The sequence below is a fragment of the Chiloscyllium punctatum genome, chromosome 25, assembly GCF_047496795.1.
Source record: "Chiloscyllium punctatum isolate Juve2018m chromosome 25, sChiPun1.3, whole genome shotgun sequence".
Classification (NCBI taxonomy): domain Eukaryota; kingdom Metazoa; phylum Chordata; class Chondrichthyes; order Orectolobiformes; family Hemiscylliidae; genus Chiloscyllium; species Chiloscyllium punctatum.
In genome coordinates, this window is record NC_092763.1 from 13001187 (window position 1) to 13021266 (window position 20080).

A 20080-nucleotide genomic window follows, 5' to 3' on the forward strand; every position below is an offset into this window, starting at 1 on the left:
AGGGCAGAGCAGTAGATGTGATCTATATGGACTTCATTAAGGCGTTCAACAAGGTTCCCCATGGGAGATTGGTTAGCAAGGTTAGATCTCATGGAATACAGGGAGAACTAGCCATTTGGATACAGAACTGGCTCAAAGGTAGAAGACAGAGGGTGGTGGTGGAGGGTTGTTTTTCAGACTGGAGGCCTGTGACTAGTGGAGTGCCACAAGGATCAGTGCTGGGCCCTCTACTTTTTGTCATTTACATAAATGATTTGGATGCGAGCATAAGAGGTACAGTTAGTAAGTTTGCAGATGTCACCAAAATCGGAGGTGTAGTGGACAGCGAAGAGGGTTACCTCAGATTACAACAGGATCTGGACCAGATGGGCCAATGGGCTGAGAAATGGCAGATGGAGTTTAATGCAGATAAATGCGAGGTGCTGCATTTTGGGAAAGCAAACCTTAGCATGACTTATATACTTAATGGTAAAGTCCTAGGGAGTGTTGCTGAACAAAGAGACCTTAGAGTGCAGGTTCATAGCTCCTTGAAAGTGGAGTCGCAGGTAGATAGATAGAATAGTGAAGAAGGCGTTTGGTATGCTTTCCTTTATTGGTTAGAGTATTGAGTACAGGAGTTGGGAGGTCATGTTGCGGCTGTACAGGACATTGGTTAGGCCATTATTGGAATATTGCTTGCAATTCTGGTCTCCTTCATATCGGAAAGATGTTGTGAAACTTGAAAAGGTTCAGAAAAGATTTACAAGGATGTTGCCAGGGTTGGAAGATTTGAGCTATAGGGAGAGGCTGAACAGGCCAGGGCTGTTTTCCCTGGAGCGTTGGAGGCTGAGGGGTGACCTTATAGAGGTTTACAAAATTATGAGGGGCATGGACAAGGTAAATAGGCAAAGTCCTTTCCCTGGGGTCAGGGAGTCAAGAACTAGAGGTCATAGGTTTAGGGTGAGAGGGGAAAGATATAAAAGAGACCGAAGGGGCAACTTTTTCACACAGAGGGTGGTACATATATGGAATGAATTGCCATGACGATGTGGTGGAGGCTGGTACAATTGTAACATTTAAAAGGCATTTGGATGGGTATATGAATAGGAAGGGTTTGGAGGGACATGGGCCGGGTGCTGGCAGGTGGGACTGGATTGGGTAGGGATATCTGGTCGACATGGACGGGTTGGAGCGAAGGGTCTGTCTCCATGCTGTCCACGGTATGACTCTATTTTGGCATATTTAATACCAATATAAAAATGATAGTGCCAATCATATGCTTTTTTCCCCCCATAGGTGCCAATTTCAGTACTTTCACCCACCTGAGCACATAATCTATCCCGATGGTCTAGTGCAATACTGACGGAACATGGTTTCAGATTTATCCAAGGTGAAACTCTAACCAGGGAAGGGGTTCAACATTTGTGTGTGTGTGTATGTGTGGTTTGTGTGTGGTGTGTGTGTGTGTGTGTGTGTGTGTGTGTGTGTGTGTATGTGTGGTTTGTGTGTGGTGTGTGTGTGTGTGTGTGTGAGAGAGAGAGAGAGAGAGAATAATATAAGATACCAGCTTAAAGAATGGTTAAATAATCAGTGACAGCACCTTTCAGATATCACTGAAAGAATGCAGATCGCTAAGCCAGTGGAGATCTGCAGAGGGCAGAAGATTTTCAAGTAGAGTAGGCCTCAGCGAAGCTCAAGGGAGACACATGTGAGGGAACCAGATTAAAAACAGCACACAGGATGATGTCAGCACACTTGGGAACAGGCCCATTTAGGAGGAACTGGTGAAGCTTTCTTTTATCTGGATTAGGCAAGACATTCATAGAATCCCTACAGTATGGAAACAGGCCCTTCAGCCCAACAAGTCCACACCGACCCTCTGAACAGCAATCCACTCAGACCCAATCTCCTACCCCATTACTCTGCATTACACCAACTAATGCACCTAACCTACACATTCCTGAACAATATGGACAATTTAGCATGGCCAATTCACCTAACTTGCTCATTGTGAGAGGAAACAGGAGCACCCAGAGAAAACTCATGCAGACGTGGAGGGAACATCCAAACACCATGCACTCCCCCAAGGCAGGAATTGAACCTGGGTCTCTAGCACTGAGAAGCAGCACTGCTAACCACTGAGCCATTGTGATGTCCAAGTCACTTTATTTCTGACAAGTTTAAATAGCAGCCCAATAGTGACATGGTGAGGCACCTTAATTCCTTCTTGTGCCCAAAACAACCACCCGTTATCATCTGGAGAAGGTTGAGCTCTGGACTTCGGAGGTTAAGCAGCAGTTAGCATCACTGCAGTACATCCAGTGTTCACCCTGCAGCTTGAAGATAGGGCAGAGAGGGAAAGCCACTCAATGTTTCTTACTCTCTAACAGGTGTACAGTGGATGTGACAGTCCTTGTGGTGAGTGGAGCCAAAGCCAACGTGCCGCAGTTGACTCAGCAAGTGGGTGGGAGGAAGAAAGGGAAAGCAGCAGTGAAAGGGGATTCGGTAGTGAGTGGAACAGAGATGTTTCTGCAATGTGCAGACAAAATTCCAAAATAGTGCGTTACCACCTAGGTGTGAGGCAGGGTTAACAGCCGACAGGTATATTCCGTATCGATATTAATGACATATGTAAAGTGAGAAATGTGGTCCTCCAAACAGATGATAGAGATTTAGAAAATAATAATTGGAATCTCACAAGATAGTAATCTGGATTACTCTAGTGCCATATGTCAATGAATGCAGAAACAGACAGCTATGAAAGACAGCTTTAGATTGCTGATTGGAGAAAGTGAGGACTGCAGATACTGGAGATCAGAGCTGAAAATATGTTGCTAGAAAAGCGCAGCAGGTCAGGCAGCATCCAAGGAGCAGGAGAATCGACGTTTCGGGCATGAGCCCTTCTTTAGGAATGAGGAAAGTGTGCCAAGCAGGCTAAGATAAAAGGTAGGGAGGAGGGACTTGGGGGAGGGGTGTTGGAAATGTGATAGGTGGAAGGAGGTTAAGGTGAGGGTGATAGGCCGGAGTGGGGGTGGGGGCGGAGAGGTCAGGAAGAAGATTGCAGGTTAGGAAGGTGATGCTGAGTTTGAGGGTTGGGACTGAGACAAGGTGGGGGGAGGGGAAATGAGGAAACTGGAGTATTCTGAGTTCATCCCTTGTGGTTGGAGGGTTCCTAGGTGGAAGATGAGGCGCTCTTCCTCCAGCCGTCGTGTTGCTATGGTCTGGCGATGGAGGAGTCCATGGACCTGCATGTCCTTGGTGGAGTGGGAGGGGGAGTTGAAGTGTTGAGCCACTGGGTGGTTGGGTTGGTTGGTCCGGGTGTCCCAGAGGTGTTCTCTGAAACGTTCCGCAAGTAGGCGGCCTGTCTCCCCAATATAGAGGAGGCCACATCGGGTGCAGCGGATGTAGTAAATGATGTATGTGGTGGTGCAGGCGAATTTGTGGCGGATATGGAAGGATCCCTTGGGGCCTTGGAGGGAAGTAAGGGGGAGGGGTGGGCATGCAGGTCCTTGGACCCCTCCATCGCTAGACCATAGCAATACGACGGCTGGAGGAAGAGCGCCTCATCTTCTGCCTAGGAACCCTCCAACCACAAGGGATGAACTCAGATTTCTCCAGTTTCCTCATTTCCCCTCCCCCCAGCTTGTCTCAGTCCCAACCCTCGAACTCAGCACCACCTTCTTGACCTGCAATCTTCTTCCTGACCTCTCCGCCCCCACCCCCACTCCGGCCTATCACCCTCACCTTAACCTCCTTCCACCTATCACATTTCCAACACCCCTCCCCCAAGTCCCTCCTCCCTACCTTTTATCTTAGCCTGCTTGGCCCACTTTCCTCATTCCTGAAGAAGGGCTCATGCCCGAAACGTCGATTCTCCCGGTCCTTGGATGCTGCCTGACCTGCTGCGCTTTTCCAGCAATACATTTTCAGTTTAGATTGCTGGTGCATTGTGTTTGGTTCTGGGGTAGGTGGAACCTGTAAATGCTGGAGGAGTTCCACTTGAACATCATCATTGGCAGCGGCGGGTCCCTGCAGAAAAGGATAACACTCCTCCACTCTCAGGGTGAGCCCGTAGGTAGTTGTACAAACTAATATGGCTACCACAGGCTGTTACACTTGGCAGGTGGTGGTCTTGAGAAGGGGTGGGTGGGGCATTGGTATGGCAGTTGAGCACCCCTCAGTACCAGTGACCAAGAAGAGTTAATGAGCTTGGTGTGGATAAGGAAACCTCAGCAAAGTTGAAAATGGAGGGCCATGAATTGTGAATGAAGTGTGGAAGGCAGAGGAAGGAAAACTGAGAGAATAGGTCACATAGGGATTCAGCAACACTCAGTGCAGTAGCTTAGTGAATATGGCACAGAAGTCAATCACTACTTCAAGAAAAGCAGAAACAGCAGCTTTAAAGGAGATTTTTCAGACAGGATAGAGCAGGTACTAGAGAACAGAATAGTGAGAGATGGAATGATATGCTCCCAAGGATCAAGTGAGGCCACATGGTTTGGAACTGAGGAACTTAAAAAGGGGCGATAACATTGGCAGGATGCACAATCGACTGCCAGTCAGAGACAGAACAACACATATGTAGACAAACATTTGAGAAGCGCAAACACAAACAGGCAAGAATGATAGGAGATTTCAATTACCAAAGGAATCAGTGTAGAAGGTATAGAGGAAACTCGTGGAAGCATACCCTACAGACAATGTCCCAGACACCACCATCACCATCCCTGGATATGTTCTGTCCCACCCACAGGACAGACCTAACAGGTGGCACAGTGGTATATAATAAAGAGGTAGTTCTCCTGGGAGTCCCCAACATTGACTCCAGATCCATAATTTTTCATGGCTTCAAGTTAAACATGGGCAAGGAAACACCCTGCCAATTACCATGTATCCTCTCCCTCAGCTGATAAATCAGTACTCCTCCATGTTGAACAATACTTGGAGGAAGCCCCGGGGGTGACAAGGATGCAAAATGTACTCTCGGAGGATTTCAATATCCATCACCAAGAGTGGCTCAGCAGATGTATAACTGATCAAGCTGCTCGGGTACATAAAGGGCATAGCTGCTAGACTGGGTTTGCAGCAGGTGGAGGGTACCTACAGGAGGGAAAAACGTTTTTGACCTCTTTCTCACCAATCTGTCAGCTGCAGATGCTTCTGTCCATGATAGTACCAGTAAGGGTGACCACTGCAGCCCTTGTGGAAATGAAGTCCCTCTTTCACATTGAGAATACCCTCCATCATATTGTGTGGCACTGTCACCATGCTAAAAGGGACAGACTTCTTGTAGATCTGGCAACCCAAGACTGGGCATCCATGAGGCACTGTGGGCAATCAGCAGCAGCAGAATTGTACTCCTGCACAATCTGTAACCTCATGGCCCGGAATGTCCTCCACTCAACCATTACCATCAAGCCAATATATGGGAACAACGAGCACCTGCAAGTTCCCCTCCAACCCACTCACCATCCCAGACTCTGAGATACATTGCTGCTCTTCCAGTGTGACCAGGTCAAAATCCTGGAATTCCCTCCTTAAGGTACTGTGGGAGTACCTACAGTAGGTGGACTGCAGTGGTTCAAGAGGCAGTTGCCACCACCTTCTCAAGGGCAACTAGGTACGGGCAATAAATTCTGGCCAACCAGTGATGTGCAAGTTCCAGGAGTGAATAAAAATGAAAGACCTCCTAGTCTAGAACTGCAAACAAAAAGATAATTTGATGTTAGGTCTGGCCACATAATGGAGGTGATTTCACTGGAGAGGTACAAAATTTATATGAAGCCAGGAATAAATGAGTGTAGTAATCATTCAAAAGACTAGATCAACTGGGATTGTTTGATCTAAAGAGAAAGCCAAGGGCACATTTAAATGTGGTCAATAAAACTGAAGTGGGCCCCACTGCAGTTACATAGAAAGAACAGGTTAAGTTTTACACAGGAACTTCAGGAGGAAGTTCTTAAAGAACTGTGGGTATCAGACATGTCTCCAGCTGCTTGAGCTCAAACTCTATCTCTGAGTCTGAGGAGCAGCTGGAATCACAGTGGAGCATCAGGGAGGAGAAAAGTTGCCTCGACATGTTCTGGGAACGAGCCACTATACAGGTAGAGGCCACCCAGAAAAGCAGGCAAAGGCAGGTGTTCTGCAGCTTTCTGCCATTCCCAAACAAGTACTCCGTATGTGAGATGTAGGGAATAGCAATACCCTAAGGGAGTGAATCTCAGACCACGGCACAATGGACAGGCAACAGTACAGAAAGGAATTGCAACACACAAAAGATACAGTTGCTACAGATTTCATCGTAAGGGTAACAGATTGGCTATTCCTATTACATGACAGTGCAAAGATTCGGGGCCATTGATTTAATATTTTGAACAAAACGTGTCCCAGAAATGGGAGGAAGAAATAACTTTCTTTTTACACATTGAGTGGTCATGACTTGAGGTGGTACAGTGGCTCTGTGGTTAGCACTGCTGCCTGACAGCGCCAGGGACCCAGGTTTGATTCCTGCTTTGGGTGATTGCCTGTGTGGAGTTTGCACATTCTCCCTGCGTCTGTGTCAGTTTCCTCCCACAATCTAAAGATGTACAGGTTATGTGAATTGGCCATGCTAAATTGCCATAGTCAGGAGTAAATACAAGGTAGGGGAATGGGTCTGGGTGGATTACCGTTTGGAGGGTCGATGTGGACTTGTTGGACTGAAGGGCCTGTTTCCACACTGTAGGGAATCTAATCTAAAAACTTGCTACCCGCTAGTAAAAGCGGAAAACGATATGCACTGGAAAGAATTAAACTTGCAAGGTAATTAACTGGACTGCAGTGGGGACTTGATGGATTAAATGGTTTCCTTTTATGCTATTTATGATTTGATGCATTTCCCTTAGTAGGGGGTAAGTCGCTACATGGCATAGATCTAAAGGAACTGGCAGAAGGATGGAGGGGATTGACGCCATGAGTTTGGAGCCGATTGTCTGAGAAGATTGGAAAGTCATAAAGTACTGAGTTTAAGCAGAATTTGCATGTTCACTTGAGGTATTGTAACCAGCAATGTTCCAATCAAGACCTCTCTCCTCTCTTTGGCTGAGACAGGCATGATAGGCCAATTTCTGGATTAGTGGTGCTGGAAGAGCACAGCAGTTCAGGCAGCATCCAAGTAGCTTTGAAATTGACGTTTCGGGCAAAAGCCCTTCATCAGGAATGATAGGCCAATTGCCTCTTTACATGCCATGCATTTATTTTCAGTTAAACTCATGTCCCATCCTCCCCCACAACGATAAATTCAACTGGTGTGATGTTTTTAAATTCTAAATTCTATTTATGAAAAACAACGTTAATTATACTGGATTCAATTAGTCTAAACTGCAGCATGCTTTGGAAAGCCCTGACTTGTGGCAAGTACACCAGAGCGATACCAGGCTGTACATGTAAGTAATACTCGAAGATTGAGACTTGGTCTATGCAGAGTTAAAGACACCAGCAAAATGAGGCACGTGCATTACAATTAGCCTCAGTACCCAGATTGGATTATATCATTTTTTAAAGATTTGGATGGGGAAGCAAATTTGCTCTGATTTTCTGCTTCTGATCACTGTCAATCCAACTCTAATATTAATGTGCAGATGTCTAGTCCAACTAAATTTCTGCTCAGCAGCGATGCTACCAGTCATAGAGATGTTTAGCATGGAAACAGACCCTTTGGTCCAACTCATCCATGCCGACCAGATATCCTAAACGAATGTAGTCCCATTTGCCAGGACTTGGCCCATATCTATCCAAACCCTTTCGATTCATATACCCATCCAGACGACTTTTAAATGTTGTAATTGTACCAGCCTCTGGCTGCTCATTCCATACACTCACCACCCTACACCCCAATGTCCCTTTTATACCTTTCCCCTCTCCTCCCGAACCTATACGCTCTAGTTCTGGACTCCCCGACCCCAGGGAAAAGACTTTGTCTATTTACCTTATCCATGCCCCTCATGATTTTGTAAACCTCCAAGGTCACCCCTCCGCCTCCATCGCTCCAGGGAAAAACAGCCCCAGCCTATTCAGCCTCTCCCTGTAGCTCAAATCCCTCAACCTGGCTACATCCTTGTAAATCTTTTCTGAACCCTCCAAGTTTCACAACATCCTTCAGATAGGAAGGACAACAGAACATCACAGAACATTCCAAAAGTGGCCTAACCAATGTCCTGTACAGCCGCAACGTGACCTTCTAACTCCTATATTCAATGTTCTGGTCAATAAAGGAAAGCATACCAAATGCCTTCTTCACTATCCTATCTACCTGCGACACCACTTTCAAGGAACTACGAACCTACACTCCAAGGTCTCTTTATTCAGCAACACTCCCCAGGACCTTACCATTAAGTGTACAAGTCCTGCTCTGATTTGCCTTTCCAAAATACAGCACCTCACATTTATCGGAATTAAACTCCATTTGCCCATCTGATCAAGATCCTGTTGTACTCTGAAGTAACCTTCTTCACTATCCACTACACCTCCAATTTTGGTGTCATCTGCAAACTTATTAACTATACCCTCTATGCTCACGTCCAAATCATATATATACACATGACGAAGAGCAGTGGATCCAGCAACAATCCTTGCGGCACACCACTGGTCACAGGCCTCCTGTCTGAAAAACAACCCTCCACCACCACCCTCTGTCTTCCACCTTCGAGCCAGTTCTGTATCCAGATGGCCTGTTCTCCCTATATTCAATGTGATCTAACTTGCCATGAGGAACCTTGAACACCTTACTGAGGTCCAAATACATCAAATATACCACTCTGCCCTCATCTATCTTTTTCATGATTTCTTTAAAAAACTCAATCAAGTTGGTCAAACATGATTTCCCAAGCACAAAGCCATGTTGACTATCCATAATCAGTCCTTGTCTTTCCAAGTACATGTACATTCTGTCAATCAGGATTCTCTCCAACAACTTGCCCACACTGATGTCAGGCTCACTGATCTATAGTTCCCTGGCTTTTCCTTACTACCTTTCTTAAATAGTAGTACCATGTTAGCCAACCTCCAGTCTTCCAGCACCTCACCTATGATTGCCGATGATACAAATATCTCAGCAAGGGGCCCAGCAATCACTTCCCTACCCTCCCACTTTTATGCGTTTCAAGCATCTCTCCCTCTGTAATGTGGACATTTTTCAAGATGTCACCATCTATTCCCCCACATTCTACATCTTCCATGTTGTTTTCCACAGTAAACACTAATGCAAAATGCTCATTTAGTATCTCACCCATCTCCTGCTGCTCCACACGCAGTCTACCATCTCATCTTTGAGGGTCCTTATTGTTTCCCAAGTTAGGAGAAAGTGAGGACTGCAGATGCAGGAGTCCTAAAGAAGGCCTTATGCCCGAAACGTCTATTCTCCTGCTCCTCGGATGCTGCCTCTCCTGCTGTGTTTTTCCAGCACCACATTTTTCAACTCTATTTCCCAAGTTACCTTTTCTCCTTAGTGTATTTATAAAATCCCTTTGGATTTTCCTTAACCCTATTTGCCAAAGTTATCTCATGTCCCCTTTTTGCCCTCCTGATGGGTGCTGCATGAATCTTTGGAACTATGCCTCAGCAGAAGTTAGTACCTTCCAGACAGATACAAATTAAGAGGAATCAATCATTGATCACAGAAGTCTCCCTCAGAAAAAGTATGAGCAGTAAGAATGTGAATCGAAGTTAAAAATCATTCAGACTCTTTAGGTATTCACTGAAGGGAATCAAATACAAAGGTCCTTGCTGGCTTCTATAAAATATCACCTCACATGCAGTGTGACTTTTAAAATGACTGCTGTGGTGGTGGTGAACAACTCTCAGCTTAGTGAGAAACTTGCTTCTGATTACTACATACAGTATGATCAGAAAGTCCCTTTACAGACATTGTCAGTGTGGGCTTGGCTGTAAAACCATGATGGTCGCCAACTGATGAGAGTACTCCAAGAATGGTAAGTTAGTGAAACACTATGGTCTACAGAGTCTTTAGACTGTCTTCGGGCACTCAACCAACTTAATATGACTCTAAAATTTACAACAAGCAACGCTACCAAAATTTGAATGCTGCTTGTAAATATACTTCTCTTTTCAAATTTTGATGCCCTAAAGTACTTCAATATGTTGTAAGATAATGAAGTTTTGGAGAACTGGTTTGAGCTATTAGAAATGAAAATAATATGGTCACTGTTCATAAATCAGTGAAGCAGTTCTTAAGGGAAAAAGGCCTGAAGTGATGAGACACAGCAACATAAAGGATTTTGTTTCTGCAAAACTTAGCCTTTTCCATGAAGAAACTGACAGTTATATTGACAGAAATCTTTTACCCATGGTAATGTTCTTTTTTTTTCAGGTTGTCTTCTGCATACTTTTAGGAGCTTTTCATAACGCTTAGGGGAAACTAGGTGATCTGCACTCAGAGCTTGGATGCTGCTTCTATGAAACTCCCCACAATTTTATGTATTAATTGACTCATCAACAAGATAGACTCCATGTCCAATTATTCCTGCCTGTTTTGAATTATCAATCTGAAACTGATGTGGAACTTAAAGCTTTAAATCTGAGCTGACTTGTCACATCGGTACATGAGCTAAGAACATAACTCAACAACAAAAAAATCATGAAAAATTTAAATGGAAATATGCTTTCAAAATGTCGTTTTTTACATTTAATATTTAGTTCAGAAAATCTTGATCACTGTGTGCACATGGTACAAATGTTTACTTGGTCAAATTGTAGATGATGGGAAAGTTCACAAAATATTACTTTCTTCCTCTGAAAATTCAAGCTCTTGATTTCCTGCATGAAAGAATGTTTACAATTTTAAAAAAATCTAGACTCTTATATACACAGTTAAACTTTGGGTATTCTAATCTTCATGAATGTTGAACAACTTCGCAATTTCATTGAGGTCATCATGTTCTTCACCATCCTTAATGACCTATGGAAAAAAAAAAGCAAATTTATAAAAGGGATTCATTAGGCATTTTCAGTATTGTGTTAAAACGCCTTCCTTTGAGTTTCCCCACTGCACCGTACACTTCCTCCACCAAAAGTGTACACTCTGATCATCAGATTCCAATGTGGCAAACCACTGGTGGCCTGGACTGAGTAGTCTTGGACCCAAGACCATCTCCGATATGGTATGAAATTTGTATAGGAGAATTGTCCCTAAAGTTTCTACCAATATGATTCTAAATTGTCTCCTGGAAGACACAGTGACAGAGGAGAATGTGTGTGGAGAAATGTGAATATGAAGCAGGATCTTGCTACTGTGGCAATTAATTAACTGATCAAGATAATTCCATGATCCATGAACAGAAAACACTTTTTTTGACTGGAACTTTAAAAAGTTCCATGTAATTTTTCACCACAGTTGCTCAGTTCTGCTTTTATTATGAAGCAATTCTAAGCTTTTAATACACAGTAACATGAACAAATCCGATTAGAATATTAAGTTACAAGCGTCAGAAAGTTTTATTAACATGTAATACTGAAATTAAATTAATGTGCTTAATAAACACCAGAGAATTCCTCTTTTTCCTACTGATCTACTGTTTAAATACTCCTCCTGCCATCCATCCTACAGGTTGCAGCCACATTATTAACTATTAGTCCCTGAATGGCTGAATATGGCTCAATAAATACAGTTTATTCACTTACTGTGAACAAGTTCATGAATTAGCTGCTGTGTGGAGCCAAATTACATGAGCGGCAGCACGGCACAGCATGTCAGGACATCAAAATCATGAACGGCTTTATATAACTTTATGCTCCTGGTGGGATTAGACTAGGAAATTCACCGTGGAGAAAAAATGTGGTAGAAATTTGATTAATTTGATATGTGTTTTACTCTGCTGTCAAATTAAGATTGTGAAGTTTTTCTGTTTGATTTCAATTTTGCATCAGTCAGCTACTGTCCAAAAGCCTTAAGCAAATTGTGCATTCTTAGTTAGGGATTTTTTGCAGTACTGCAGTAACAATAACAATAAAAATGAACATCCCAGAGCGAGCTTCACAGAAATGAGCCAACATTTCCCAATAAATAGCTTCACACATTGAAGTAGTTGTTCAAATAAACAGTGCTGCATGCAAAGACTTTAATGCTTTTGGTGTATATTTAAGGAGCTGAGCATTTAAAAGCATTTCAACAGAAATATACTTGGCAGGGGTAGGTGTGTCAGCTGTGGCTCAGATAGGAGCCCTGTTGCCTGAGTCATAAGGTTCGGATTCAAGTCTCACTTCAGCGTTTAAGCATAAAAATCTATCCTGACCCAACAGAGAACTACCACAGTATTATCAGAGGTACCATTTTTCGGAGGAGACATCAAATGAAGGCACCAATTGTCTACTGGGATGGATGTAAGATTCCATGGCACTGTTTGGAAGAGCAGCGAGTTAACACTGGTGTTCAAGTAAATGTTAATCTATCAATTCAAAAAAAAAGATTCTTCATTATGACATTGTTTGTCGGAAAATTGGTGTGTGAACTGACCGTTGCGATTCCTACAACAGTGACACATTTCTAAGTTCTTTATTTGCTGTAAAGCACTAATGAGATGTCTAGTGGTCATGAAAAGCACTTTACAAATGCAAGTGTTTTTTCCGCAGAGGGATTTGGGGTGGAGCTGGGGCAAATTACTAATATAGGTATAGTCATTTAAACCATGAACGCCTTCAACAAATTATATTGTCTAATTAACATAAACGAGAATGAAAAGCAATGCATTTTGAAACTCAGCAGTTCCATTCTAACATTTAACTGGCTCCATATTTTGTACAATAGACAAACTTTTAGAAGCTGCTAGTTTTTCAGCTCTTTAGCCCTAGATGACAAAGGGACACTTAAAGTTTTGAAGAATGAAGTGAACAGAGACTTTAACAAAATCAAATAGCATTGTCTTTGTGATGTAGAAAACGTCTCTGGGTTGTTCACAGCGACTTAGACCAAGCAGCAGAAATTACGAGGGGAGATCAAAAACGTATACTGTGAGAACATACTTTTTTTGGGTATTAATAAAACTGGAAGAATGGTCAAGAAATCCTGAGATGTGGGAGTCATTTTCAGAATGAATGCCTGCAAGCTTTTCTTGCTGGATTCCTATCCTTCCATCTCATTACCACCTCAAACTCTGCTGTCTGTAATCTATCCCACAATTAGACTGATTTGCCAAGCATCCTTACTCTTGTTGACTATAATGGTACTCAACAACAATATCTCACCTTTATGGTTTTTATCCTTGTGTTTAAACCACACTCCCCTCCCTTTCTTCAAGAGGTCTCAAGTCCTACAAACTCTCTCAACTTCGGTCTCTTTTACAACATTCCTTTTTCCCTCTGCCATTGGGATCTATCCAAAACTCGTGCTCTGGAATTCCTTTGCTCAATCTCTTCACCTCTATCTCTGTCCCTTGAACCCACCATAAAATCAAGATCTTTAACAACCCTCTTAGTAGGTTCTCCGCTTTTAGATAAGAGCTACAAGACCATTGGTTGAAGTAGTAGACCATTCAGCCCTTTGAGTCTGCTCTGCTATCTAATGAAGTCATAGCTGATCTGCTAATTCTGAACTCTATTTTTCTGCCTCGATTCCTTTATTGATAAGAAGTCTGCCTCTCTCACCCTTCAATAGACGTAATGATGGAGTATCTACAGTCCTCTTGGTAAAGAATTCCACAGATTCCCTACCCAGAAAAGAAATTCCTCCTCACCTGTCTTAAATGGGCAACCTTTTATTTTGAGCTTCTAGTCCTAAGACTTTCCCAAAAGGGGAAACAACCACCCTGCATCCACCCTCTCAACCCACAAGAATCTTGTATGCTTAAGTGAGGTCACCTCGTGTTCTTCTCATCTTATTTATTTCTATCTTGATGGGGTGGTCTTTCTATATTGAAAGTAGCTTTAAAAATGAACACATTGCTGTTAAAATATAGATTTGGAAGCTCACCTTCAGATGAAATAGGATTCTGTGGTTCTGAATAGTCTGGGTCAACATGAAGCAGTGAATAGGGACAGAAATGGAATTACTGACAGGCAAAGGGATAGCATTAGCTGGAGAAGGTTGAGACCAACACAAAACTGCATAGAAAGTTTCTGCATATTTGAGCATTGCAGATGAAACCATCTGAAAACCGCCATATGAAAAGAAATCACTCTTTTCATATTTTCTACCATCAATTACACTGGTTAGGATTCATTTTGCCACCCCAATTTAGTTTTATAAAAATCCATCAACTGGTCTGGTTCATTTTTTCAAGTGCGTTAGGACCAATGGAAATACTTTAATTACCAGACCATGGGGCTGGTCTGTCATGAGAGGTAGGTTAAACCATCACCGGTTGTCTGAGGGGCACCGTGTCTTAGGCGAGGGAAGAAGTTGAGAAGGAGAATCTTTTGTGATAACCTCAGCTGGTGCACAAATTAAACCAATGCTCTCGGGATCACGCTGCATCACAAACTGAAACCATGAAATGGTTCAGCAAAATGTATAAGACATTTTCAATGATTTTTGACAAGGTTGTTCATAAATCTTAGGCTGGATACACTAATGAAAACAAATACTTATGTCTGGCAAACATATTATTCTGCATCGTTACCATTTTTAAATACACGGAGGTGTTTTTTAAATATAGAAAAAGGAGCAATAGCATCATGTTAACAAGTTGCACTAGTTCTTTGCAGATTTTATACTGGTCATTATGCAGAAGAACTTTACCTAAATTAATCAATTTTGTGCACAATTTCACAATTGTGTCCAAAGCAAAAATTCTAAACCAACAAGTGAAGGAATTTGGAGAAGCACAATCTTTCTTCCTTATGTGGAAACTTAGAATACACCTAAATTCCTGTTCCAGAAAATAGATAAGGAAGTGATGTGGATGAGGTTCAAGAACAGATCCTTAAGAGAATGCAAAGGTGGTAAAGAAAAAATATGAGTAAGAAACCATTGCTGGAGATGCCTGGGCATTGTCAGGCAGGCAGACAGGTAAAAGTTGGGAGACTGAGGAAAAAAAAGAGTCCAATGGACCTGGACAAAGTCTCGAGATGATGAAACAAAAGCAGAAATTGCTGGAGAAACTCAGCAGGTCTGAGCATCTATGGAGGGAAAAACAGAGTTAATGTTTTGGGTTCAGTGACCCTTCTTCAGAACTGTGCCAGAAAAGTTAACTCCGTTTTCTCTCTACAGATGCTGGCAGATCTGTCGAGTTTCTCCAGATATTTCGGTTTTTGTTTCAGATTACCAGCATCTGCAGTTCTTTTGCTTATTATAAGTACGATGATATGGTTGACTTTGAAGCTCGCAAAAGTGGAGGGCATTGTACCATGTTCACAATCAATACCCCAGTTGGCTCTGTACTTTGTGCCTTAGGGAGGACAGAAGTTGGAGTGGAAGAATTTGAGTCCTTCATTCTCCCCAGTAAAAGTTTTGATTTAAGCTTGCATTGCAAACCCAAGCAATAAAAAGGGCCTTGTTATGAATTTACAATTTGCTTATATTAATTTAAAGAATATAAATAATTGAGTAAATGCACTGGTAGGATTACTGTAGATCATTAAAATGCAATTACAATGGCTCCAGAGCCAAAAAAGTTGCTTGGTGCCTGTACTTCACTAGGCAGCTAAATTAGTGCAGTTAAAAAGAATTGCAACTAAACAGTCAGTCAGTCTGTCTCTTCTCTGTAGGAGAGAAGGATAATCTAATAGAGATCTTTAAAATTATAAACATGGTTGTGACAGATAAGAATTTTGCACTTGTGGGGAATCTAAAACTAGAGACTACAAATAAAAAAAAATCACAAATCCAGCACGGAATTCAGAAGAAACTCTTCAACTACCCCACCCTGGCTCCCCCCCAAAAATGTGACTTAGAATGTGGAACTTGCTCCTACCTGGAATGGTTGAGACAATTTGTACAAATGTATTTAAAAGGGGTACTAGTTAAGTCCATAATTTAGAAAGCAATAGAAAGATACATTGATAGGGTGAGAATTAGGAGTAGGATGTGGGCCAAAAATACCAGTGCAATCTAATTAGACCAAATAGTTTGTTTCAACACAAAACATGCAACGTAATAATGTGCAACTAACCTTTCTGGCAATCGGCATCCTATTAAAGATATTCCACAACAGAATTCCCACAATCACTTTCTCTCTCAAATAGAAGATGACACCTTTTCCATAGTCTTCCCCTTCCTGAGGTGGATGAGCTGAAGAAGCAGCACCAGCAGATACATTTACAGAAGTGGCTACTTCTTCGGTTTCACTTTCTGAACGGATTCCTGTCCCTGCATTCAAGAACAAAACATAAAACAATCATGGTTAAGACGATCTGAATGGAGGAAAGAAACTGCTTAATGAGTCGCTAATGTTCCAATCACATAGGGTACGTTCCATTGCAATTTCATATGCAATCTACAGAAACGTATACCCTATACAGCAACAACCACTGATTAGTTATTAACAACCAGAATCCTGGAGATTTGCAATCTCTCTGTCTTGGAGTAATATGACCACTAACAGCATCTTTACTAAAACCTTATCATCAGCTAATACAGCAAACAGCAGGGAGCGAGGATTGTTAAACATCACAACTAAAACACTGGTTAGATACAGTCCAGTCATATACGTTTCAGTCATTTCTATTTCCAGTTCAGACACCACAAATTCCAAACACGATGAATAATTGTTCCCCATACAGACAGACAGTCAACTGCTCACCCATTATCCATTATAATTAACACATTACCATCATCTGTTTCCTCAAACCATTTGGATTTCTGTAGATCCTACTAGATAATAACAAGGATAGGTTTGTTCTGGTGTTTAAATTTTAGCAACAGGTCGTCTCAGGTCTAGTTATTTTCTTTCCAGTGAATGAAAGTGGATGTTATATGCCTAACCTGATTTTCCATTCTGCTGAAGTCAATTCAGCAGGGCATCCATTCCGCTCCTGTCTGTTTTCTGTCACACTGTATATTTAAATTCAGGTCAAACACTTCAAAGGCAACTTATTTCAAAAAGTTGCAGACTTTTGAAAGATATTAAATAAGAATGAACCATCAATTCTAATGTCATTTCAATACAGCATTAGTTTGTTTAAAGAAAAGAAAAATATTTAATCCAATTATAGAATGATAAAACATTGGACATATGAAAACACAAACAATACAAACAGAAGCTGATCACACATCAATTGTGCCATACATTTGTTTCTAAGAAAAAAAATTCTGTAATTACCAGATTCTTGTGTCACAGCTCTAGGGGTGTCCTTAGCAGTTCCCTTAGCAAATACTCCCACAGTAGGTAAACTACTGTCTACAATACCAATAGCTTCATATCCTACATCAGGCCCTAAGTCACTCCTATAAAAGAAACAATTAGTTAGACCTGGAAAAACATGTTACATTATTGTTACAAAATTGGTTAGTATGAACCTTTGACGCCATTACTTTAAGAAATGTACTGAAACTAGATACAAAGCCAATTCATACCAAAACATTGACTGATGCCAGTAAGGCTTTGCAGCTCCAGTCATGTTCTCACCAGCCAACCTGCCACTCACAACAGCATGGTCATGGTGTTCCACACGCCTCCTTCCTAATTTAACATCATAGAAACAAGCTGCATCTCCAGCCTGCAGAACATAAAGAAAACTCAAAATAAACATTACATGTTTTGTTAAGAAGGCCATGCACAATTTACCTCTGAAAGATTGAATTTAATATTTGCATACTTCATAAGTGGAAAACGTTGGCATTAGTGCTCAATTTCACAACTTTACCTAAATTTATCTTTACCTGAAATTAAAACAACTTGCTAAGGAAAATAATAGAGATTATATATAAATAAATTACATAAAACATAGATCATACTTTCACATTTTGACATCTCTACTCTGAAACAATACAAGCCAATAATGATGTATTTTCAAAATATGAATGATTCTAGGTAATTCAAGATGGAGGACAGGAAAAATTTTTGGCTGTATAACAGCTGCTCCTTTTCTGAGGTGGTTTAGGTGCTGGAGGTGATTTCCTCAAATTCCAGGAGCAGCAATTACTGTTTTATATGCTGTTGCATTGTTTTGGAATGTTGGAAAAAAAACTCAAAACAACAGCAGTTTTAAAAGGGAGAAGACCAGACAAAGGAAGCACATGGTGAGGTCAGTGCAGGAGAGAGAGAGAGAGAGAGAGAGAGAGAGAGAGAGAGGGAGAGACACAGAAAGAAACTGACACCAGACTGAACCCGCACAGTACTCCCGTTGCAGTTTGAATTCATGTATCGCTGGACATCAGAGTGCGTCTGGGAAAATTAACAAACAGTGAAATTCACAATTGATCTTGGAGGAACTGTTTGGGTGAAGTTCACAACACAGAATCAGATAAGTTAATGGTTTTAAGTGGCCTACGGAAAGTCTACAGGAGTTAGTAGAGTGGATTTTTCTTGACTATATGTTTTTTGAGATGGGTCTCTTGATTGAACTTAAAACAGAAGCCATAACTATTAATCTAACCTGGGGCAGTGTATTGAAGAGGAATAAGACGGTGTTATTTTCTGGGTCTGTAGATTGTGAAGGAGCAAAAAATGGCCTTTAATACAGTGATATGTGCTTCTTGTCAGATGTGGGAGTTTAAAGAGAGTTTAAGGGTTACTGCGGATTATATCTGCAATAAATGCTGTTGGTTGCGAATCTTATCAGATCGAATGGATCAGTTGGAGAGACAGTTAGAAGCAATGAGAAATTTGCAACAGCAACAGTGATGGATGGCAGCTTTAGGAAGGGGGGAAAGTTTCAGATACAGTCACATAGATGGGTTAACTCCAGGAAAGGTAAGAGAGGTAGGCACCTAGTGTAGGTGTGTTCTGTGGCTATCCTCATTTTCCAAAACAGCATACCTGTTTGAAATGTAGGGGGTGATGGATTCTCAGGGGAACGTAGCACAAACAGCCAAGTTTCTGGTATTGAGACTGGCAACAAGGGGTACGTCGGCTTCCAAGAGATCAATTGAGTTAGGGGACTCTCTAGTCCGACGTACAGACAGACGTTTCTGTGGCCAGCAGCAAAAAATCAGAATGGTGTATTGCTTCCCTGGATTAAGGGTATCTCAGAGAGGGTGCAGAATGTTCTCAAGGGGGAGAGGGACCAGTAAGAGGTCACTGTCCACATTGAAGCCAACGACATAGTAAAGGAAAAGGTTGAGATTCTGAAGTGTGATTACAGAGAGTTAGGCAGGAATTGAAAAAAAAAGGTCCTCGAGAGTAGTAATATCTGGAATACACCCACTGCTACGAGCTAGTAAGGGCAGGAATAGGAGGATAGAGCAGATGGATGCATGGCTGAGAAGCTGGTGTATGGGAGAAGGATTCACATTTTTGGATCATTGGAATCTCTTTTGGGGTAGAAGTGACCGTACAAGAAGGATGGATTGCACCTAAATTGGAAGGGGACTAATATACTGGCAGGGAGATTTGCTAAGAGCTGCTCGGGAGAATTTACCCTGGGAGATAGTGAGGAAAGAGATCAATCTGAGACTACTACAGTTGAGAACAGAAGAGTCAAACAGTCAGGACAGGCAGGGTCAAGGTAGGACTAATAAATTAAACTGCATTTATTTCAATGCAAGGGGTCTAACGGGGAAGACAGATAACTCAGGGCATGGTTAGGAACATGGGACTGGGATATCATCGCAATTACAGAAACATGGCTCAGGGAGGGGCAGGACTGGCAGCTTAATGTTCCAGGATACAAATGCTACAGGAAGGATAGAAAGTGAGGCAAGACAGGAGGGGGAATGGTATTTTTGATAAGGGATAGTATTACAGCTGTGCTGAGGGAGGATATTCCTGGAAATACATCCAGGGTGGAACTGAGAAATAAGAAAGGGATGATCACCTTATTGGGATTGTATTATTAAACCCCCCAATAGTCAGAGGGAAATTGAGAAACAAACTTGTAAGCAGATCTCAGCTATCTGTAAGAATAATAGGGTCGTTATGGTAGGGGATTTTAACTTTCTAAACATAGACTGGGACTGCCATAGTGTTAAGGGTTTAGATGGAGAGGAATTTGTTAAGTGTGTATAAGAAAA

General features: G+C 42.0%; 1 protein-coding gene across 2 annotated transcripts in view; it reads right to left on the bottom strand.

Moving 5' to 3' along the window:
- Positions 1 to 10632: 10632 nt before the first annotated feature.
- The window catches only part of aifm1 (apoptosis inducing factor mitochondrion associated 1), a 49011-nt gene continuing 39563 nt past the window's right edge, over positions 10633 to 20080 (bottom strand). For both annotated transcript variants that reach the window (XM_072594694.1, XM_072594693.1), the window contains exons 14-17: positions 17483 to 17625; positions 17229 to 17353; positions 16080 to 16276; positions 10633 to 10933 (exon numbers count right to left, since the gene is read on the bottom strand). In XM_072594694.1, coding sequence (XP_072450795.1) covers positions 10862 to 10933; positions 16080 to 16276; positions 17229 to 17353; positions 17483 to 17625 — 537 coding nt within the window. In that variant the 3' untranslated portion in view covers positions 10633 to 10861. The remainder of the gene's footprint in view (positions 10934 to 16079; positions 16277 to 17228; positions 17354 to 17482; positions 17626 to 20080) is intronic.